This window comes from Cottoperca gobio, chromosome 21 (genome assembly GCF_900634415.1).
Source record: "Cottoperca gobio chromosome 21, fCotGob3.1, whole genome shotgun sequence".
Classification (NCBI taxonomy): domain Eukaryota; kingdom Metazoa; phylum Chordata; class Actinopteri; order Perciformes; family Bovichtidae; genus Cottoperca; species Cottoperca gobio.
The window spans coordinates 6,041,969-6,049,486 of NC_041375.1; the positions used below are offsets into that span (position 1 = coordinate 6,041,969).

A 7,518-nucleotide genomic window follows, 5' to 3' on the forward strand; every position below is an offset into this window, starting at 1 on the left:
GCTGTTGGATAAGCTCCAAAACATCGCTCCTCTACATCATCCACGGTCCCATCTGTGCTGCTCTTTTGGTAAGAAGTTTGAGTTTTTGAGTTTTTTCACTAACGGCAACCAATTACAGCAAAGGTATTTAGAATAATACAGATTTGTTCCATATTTTCTCTTTTCACTGTTTTTATTAGCGCAATCAACCATAAAAAGTCTGTTTTTGCCATTTTCTGAGTGAACACTGTGGGTGGCCTGAGACCAGGACATGGTTTCATAGCATGCATAATTGCGTATATCTTGCGAAATCAATGCATCTGCCCCTGTGAGGATCCACCCACCGTTCCCCAGGGCTATGTTGCATTCTAGGAATTCACCTAATCAGCACAGCCGGGCATGCTTCAGAGAATAGTGCTCCCTTAAGATTCTCGCAGAACTAAATGTCCAGTGCTGAAACCGTTACAAAGATTTGGTCTGGTTTCAAGCCCAAAAAAGGTCTTGGTGTTCTTTTTCTCATAATAAAGTCTTTGTTTTGTTTCAACCTTACACGTACTGGACAGATTAGGAATGAAATGATTTGGTGATTAACTTTTTGTTTAATTTCAAAACAGTAAGAGTCACAGTCTGTCAGTTGTTCAATTCTTTATAGGGACAGTAATAGATATGATATCAAACCTAAAACCATCATAAAATAACAAAATGTTCCCCCACCCTTTGGCGACCAGTTTTTTGCCCTTGGAGGCTGAAATTGTGTGTGTGTGTGTGTGTGTGTGTGTGTGTGTGTGTGTGTGTGTGTGTGTGTGTGTGTGTGTGTGTGTGTGTGTGTGTGTGTGTGTGTGTGTGTGTGTGTGAAAAAACATGAAAGAGTGGATGCATGCGCATACGTGATCTCAATTACTGCTAAATGGTACTTGTTAAGGTATTAAGGGGGTGAATTTACAATGTATCCAAGGTCTGTAACCCATCGGCTATTGGCCTGATGACGATTTAGCCTCTGGGGGCAACGGCCAATATTTCTTGGGTTCTGGTGTAGCCAGCGGATATCCGGATAACAGATGTCTAGGCCAAGACTTCCTCTTACATGCGACGATAATAGTTTACAGTCCAATTCTTTCAACACAAGAATGGAGTTAGAGTTGAGAGACGACATCTAAGGATAATCTCTATAAACAGAAATCTGCATATTAATGCAGATAAATTAATAAAAAAGCTAAATTGTCATCAGAAGATAGCCGATGGGTTCTGAGATTGCGCTTTAGCCAGTGCGTTCCGCCTCTTTTGCTCTCCACACGGACTGTTTACCTGCATTCAACCAAACGTGATTGTTCAATATTACTTGGACCACAAAGAGCGGTTTTTGATACCAAAATCTTGCCCGTTGCCTACAGATTCTGCATTCATATGCAAATATCGGTTTGGAGAGATTAGTTTTGAATGAGCTGACAACTAATATCCAGATATTATGTTGTGCTGATTTATTGATGTCCTCTCTGCTGCTTTCCCCTCCAGGTCAATTTGTTTTTTCTACTAAACATTGTGCGAGTGCTCATCACCAAACTGAAGGTGACCCATCAAGCGGAGTCTAGTCTCTACATGAAAGCCGTGAGAGCCACCCTCATCCTGGTGCCTCTGTTGGGAATTCAGTATGTCCTGCTTCCCTACAAGCCAGAGGGACGGGTTTCCTCCGAAATATACGACTACATCATGCACATATTGATGCATTACCAGGTGAGACGATGGCCAATGTAAAGGTCGGAGTTGTTCATCCAAAACAACATCTTGGCTGTGATCGTCACCAGCTTCTTCCAACGTTTCCTCTTAAAGTTCATAAACAGCTGTATTATGTCATGCTTTTTAAATGCATGCCCAGAGTATATTTTTAGAATGCTGTTCAAAGTTTACGGTCTGCTGTACTGCAGTGTCCCTGTGCACTATTTATGAAGGCCTGTTGTCCCTGTAACATGTTTATCATTTATTATGAAAATGACATGTTAGTGGCTGCCTCCTTTATTGTTTGTTTATTTATTTGACTAAAATGAACTTTTGCCTGGACATAAACCACATCTTAGCACTCAGTAAAAGCATTCCCATCAGCCTCGACAAGACTTTGTTTATGTTGTAGCGCTGGGAAGAACAGCAGGAAGGAAGGCATGAATTATCTGAGCTGAAAGGCGACTAAAATCAATTGGATGTTGGCGAGGTGTTATCTGATCATCCTGAGCTGTCTTGAGCAACAGGCCGAATCGGCTCTCAAAATGTATTCAGAACAGTTATGTAGGTCTTTATCAACCCTCATTTTTATGTGTTTAATTTTGTGAATTTCAGGGTCTGCTGGTGGCCACCATCTTCTGCTTTTTCAACGGAGAAGTAAGATGGGGTTATGCCATTTCACTATGTTTTGTTTTTAACATGCATGCACACATACACACCCCTCATCCACACTATCCCTTTGTGATCAGGGATAGACTTCTTCCGCATGACCCTCTGAGCAGGATGGTGAATTAGCGGAAGGTCTTCACAGGTGCACTCCTCCAGGGCTTTGCCGGGGACTTTAGAGTGTTTTCTGTTGAAAAGCAGCCATGGATTTCACACGGATTGCTGTCAATTATTCACGTGATTGATCTGCGTACAAAATCCTTGTTTTCGCCTGAAGTTTATGTCTTACAAGAGCCATTGAAAAACTCCTTCACGCTGTTAATAAGTGTGAACACAAAGTAGAGCTTTACTGCTTATAGTTTGTAACAGACCTTTATATTAATCCTCATTATACACTCAAAGAAACAATGGCATTTGTATGTCTATATATAGGAATGTAGGCACATAAAATATATGGATATAGATCTTTGATCAAAACATGCTTCAGATAGAATTTACAGCCAAAGAGATGATCAAACTACAAAACAATAACAGTCCAAAAGCTTCAAATATATTTTGAAATTATTGAACAAAGAGTATTTTAAACTAGAACAAAAGTGTGTCTTCCCAAATAATTCCTTGTATTGCAAAGAAATATAGCAAGCACATACCATTTAAAAAGAGATTACAATTTCTGAAAAAAGACATTTTGAGAAATAGCTCATTAAGGTCCTTTCACACATATCCGTATGGCGGAAACGTATACGGAAGAATAGCTCACAATTTGTCAGAGTCCAAATACGTCCAACTTTTCATCGGATCGGAAAAGTGAACATATACAGATACGCATGTCTAACCTATTGATAGAGTATCACATACAAAATGTTTCAGATGAATACATAACGTATACAAAATATTGGCAATATGCTGGTGTACGTTGATATAAGGTAAGGCATAAGTAGTATTCGTTAAGAGCACGCTGTGTTACGCTGCGGTGCGTTGTTGAACGCTGAGTCTGTGAAAATGTTTTGAGCATGTTCAAAATTACCGGACATACCCGACGTGTGCTTCATAAGTTATGCAGACGTTACACATAAGTTACGTTACGTTAGACATACGTGAATACGTACATGCCTATGTTAGAGGTACGTTACGTTTACGCTGGCTGACGGTGAAACCTACAGCCAATTTATTGATAACCTATTCGTAACCTATGTTAAACTTATGCCTGATGACGGAGTAACTTATTAAACGTGTTTCTACAGTACAGCTAGCGTTCAGCTAGCGTTTTGGGAGCTTATTGGGGTTTGAATATAGTATATAGGGTCCCTGTGAGTAGCTCATCAGAGAGCATGGAGGATGCTGCGACAAGAGTGCATTCTAGCCGTTCTCCAGCATCAGCATGACGTGAACCAAATGGCACTTTTCCAGCTCCGTTGGCCAGACACTCGTTTTAAATAAGTAAGTGATACGCTATCAATAGGTTTGACATACGTATAATAATTGTATACGTCAGCTACAATACCGCTGTGGAAAAGTTGGACGTATTTGGAATCTAGCTAATTTTTATATATGCCGGCATAGGTTTCTGCAATACGGAACTGTGTGACAGGGCCGTATGTCTGCCGTGTTCGGCGTGTCGTCTGCGTCCTTCAAACGATCACAACTTACCCTTCATTTATATCAACGTACACCAGTGTATTGCGGTATATTTCGTATACGCCGGCATTCGTTTCCGCCATACGGATATGTGTGACAGGGCCTTCAGCTGTCTTTATGAGAGTTAGATTACAAAATAATATCAGTCTCTGGAGCACAGACACATAGCAGATATAGCATTCAGTTGCAGGTTATTTTAAACTTCCTTCTGAGTAACAAGCACATATCAAGCAATCAATCATTCAAAGGAAAAGTTTAACATGCTCTTCGATTGAGATGGAGATGATAAGATAGACACACTCTCATACTTATGACATGCTACGCTATTAGCCTAGTTTAGCACAAAGACCGGTAGCAGTGGGAAACTGCTAGCCTGGCTTAAGTTTAAAAAATCCACCCCGTTTGTATTCGCCTGTAACATCGCGACTTTAACAGGTGTAGACGCTATATAAAAAGTACTTTTAATGGTTTTTACATTTCTGTTTGTGTACAGATTAAATTAACAAGTTACAGCCTGTTGATGAATCAGCTTTGAGGTGTTGGTAGGCATGTTTTTCACCTCGGACAGAGCCAAAAAACTGTTTCCCCCTCGTTATGCTAAGCTAGGCTAATCATGTCCCAGGTGTACCACCATAACTAAAGCACAGACATGAAACTCATGTTGATGTCCTCTAACTCTTGGAAAGAAAGCAAATAGGTGTTGTTTTCCCGAAAGGTTGAACTTTTAGTTCAAATGCATAAAGCGTAGTTGCGTCTCAAAAGATGATTCGTTAGCAGTCCCATTAACATGTGAAATATTTCTCTGGTTAGGTCCAAGCGGTTCTGAGGAGGAATTGGAACCAGTATAATATCCAGTTTGGCAGCAGCGTAGGAAACCACTCGGATGCGATGCGTTCAGCCTCCTACACGGCGTCCTCCATCACAGAGGTACAGGGTTGCTACAGCATCGACAGCCACACAGAACACATGAATGGCAAAGGCTGCCACGACGGCGACGCCTCTCTCCTAAAATCAGACAGCCCCTTCGCCTGACGACAACACGCTCCCCGAGCCCTGCCTACCCCGTCTCCCCGTTAAAAACTGCAGCATGTTTGGAGCGCTGTAACAACCAGGAAAACTTGCCTCTTCCTTTAGATACAATGTCTGAAGCATGAGTGAGGAAAGGACTGTATCCCAGGCTCTCACTCACCAGAAGGAACTTATCCCCTCTCTGTCACACCAACACAGGCCCTTTAACAGCACTGTACGGTGAGCTCAATACAACTACTCCTGCGCTGTGTTTTGTCTACAATTTGACACTGAGCTGCTTTACTCGACCTAAGATGCATTCTGATAATCACAATATTGTTGCAACCTTTCTGCCTGACAGAATAGTTTTTAAATGGATGAATATCAACTGCTCGACTGTCCTTGTGGGGTCATGTTGTGCACAAGAAGCCTTTGGTTACACTGTAAATTATTTTGACATAGTTAGTGCCAAACCAAGAAATCCTTGCCTGCCTCATTAACTTTTTTATTTTCAATACAGAATCAGAACGAAGATAGGACGTCTAACAGGTGCATAATAATATATTAAAGCTATATTATATCTTTCACTCGTTAAACTTAATTTATCTGAACGTATTCTTGTTTATTAAATGAAAATGAAATAAATACCATACAGTATTTATTTAATGACATGCTACATTTTTGTGCCAGCTTCATGTAAACGTTCCTGTTTGTTTCAGTGTTTGTTTCTCTGAGTGCAGTTAATGCAGATGATTTACAGAATCATACCGTTAGCTTGCAAGCTTCACTATTAGAGATTTCCTCATGCTAATGTTTGAGTGTGTTTAAGTGATCTTAGTGACCTGTGCATCCTGTAAACCACATAGATATGTTGTAATGTAACTTGTCGACACAAATCACCGAGAAGCCGTCTTGATATCACATGTACTCAAATGTCTCCTCATTACACTCGAATGTAACAGTGAAGTTTGAAGACCTGGCTCTGATCATATATGTACCACATTCCCTTTCACTTCGGTCTTCAGCCTTACTGCTCTCAGATTACTTGGATATAACCACTAAATAAGCATTACGGGGCGGACAGACCGAAAAACAGCACTGTGTTTAAAATGCAGAGGGCTAATGGTGAGATGATAAAACACTTCCCCAGGAAAGTCAGTCTGAGTTTTACATCCATGACTTTTAAGGGATAGGTTTTTAATAAAATACTCATAAGAATTAAAAGAGTTATTGGTGGCTGTAATAATCTATTCTGCTGTACGAGCTGTGAATCATTCCCACTACATTGTTAGCGATGGCCTGGTCTCCTAAAAATGACTTTCCCCGACAACAAATCTGCATTGTCAATACTTTTTTAAAGGGAAACATATTTTCTCCCAATTTACGTTTGTTTTTGACAAATACGTTTCAAAGTCCGCATAGGGAGGATGTCGGGGTCAGACAAGCTAAATTACTGTATGTCACATACTTAATTTACGTATGTGACTTAAGTTGTGTAACAAACATACTTATTTTACGCCATGATAACTATAACCATGATATTTTCCTAAAACCTTGTTTTGTTTTGTTTTGTTACAATTCACTACATTAACCAGGAGTTTTAAACTGCGCCCGTAATCCCAGAGAAAATTAGTATCTCCCAAAACATAATGAAGAGTGCATTTTGTTGTATGGGAGAATAATTTTTTGCGCAGCAAATGCATTCTAAAGTTCAGATGATGCTAATGTTGTTAGCCAAATATCTTCGTGCTAGCTACTTGCGTCTGTATAGGTATATTGTTTTGTCTGGGACTGTAATTGGTTAATTCAGACCGCTGACGCCTCCTTAGCTTGTGGCTGGATGTTGTTGCGTATCTTGGACTGTGTCGTTGCACTTAAAAGGCATTGCTTCACAGCCAGTACGGAGGAGGAACAATTGTAGCGAGCAATAACCAACAACATACATATGGCAGACTTTCTAAGGAATATGCACTCGCACATATTTGATTGGCCGATGCAGTGCGTCTCCAGGGGATTCAGGTTTGACTCTTTTGCAGGACGACCCTGGCTACTGCATTCTTTGTAAAGCATTTAGCTGAAGAAGGATGTGACTAAACCGGGTCGGAAATCTTTTACAGTTCTGCTTTAATTTCATCCACACAAACCCATTTTAGAACATGTTCCATAATGCTGGGTTGCTATCAGCTGATGTAAATATTTTTGTAAATCTAGTGTTTCTGAGAAGATGGCAAGTTGAACATGTGAGAGTGTGTGAGCGTGCGTGTGTGCATGATTTATGAGTATTTATGAGTACTTTAATGAGTACATTATACTCAGACGCATTCAACCATGAAGCAACCGTCTTCTGTGACAGTGTGCGGGACGTTGATAAAGAAATTGTTTGTTCTACTTTTGTGTTTTAAAAAGGGAGGGAGGGAACGGCCTTGGGTTACTAACTCGGAGCTACTCTATCTGTCTGCTCATTTGTTTGCCATCATCCTTGGTATAGTCATCACCTTTCTATGTTGCCTGTAT

General features: G+C 40.4%; 1 protein-coding gene across 1 annotated transcript in view; it reads left to right on the forward strand.

Annotated features, from left to right (window-relative positions):
* The window catches only part of calcrla (calcitonin receptor-like a), a 30,645-nt gene extending 23,337 nt beyond the window's left edge, over positions 1-7,308 (forward strand). The window contains exons 10-13 of the mRNA XM_029458771.1: positions 2-68; positions 1,492-1,710; positions 2,308-2,349; positions 4,807-7,308. Of these exons, the coding sequence (XP_029314631.1) occupies positions 2-68; positions 1,492-1,710; positions 2,308-2,349; positions 4,807-5,028 (550 nt within the window). The 3' untranslated portion in view covers positions 5,029-7,308. The remainder of the gene's footprint in view (position 1; positions 69-1,491; positions 1,711-2,307; positions 2,350-4,806) is intronic.
* The last annotated feature ends 210 nt before the right edge of the window (positions 7,309-7,518 follow it).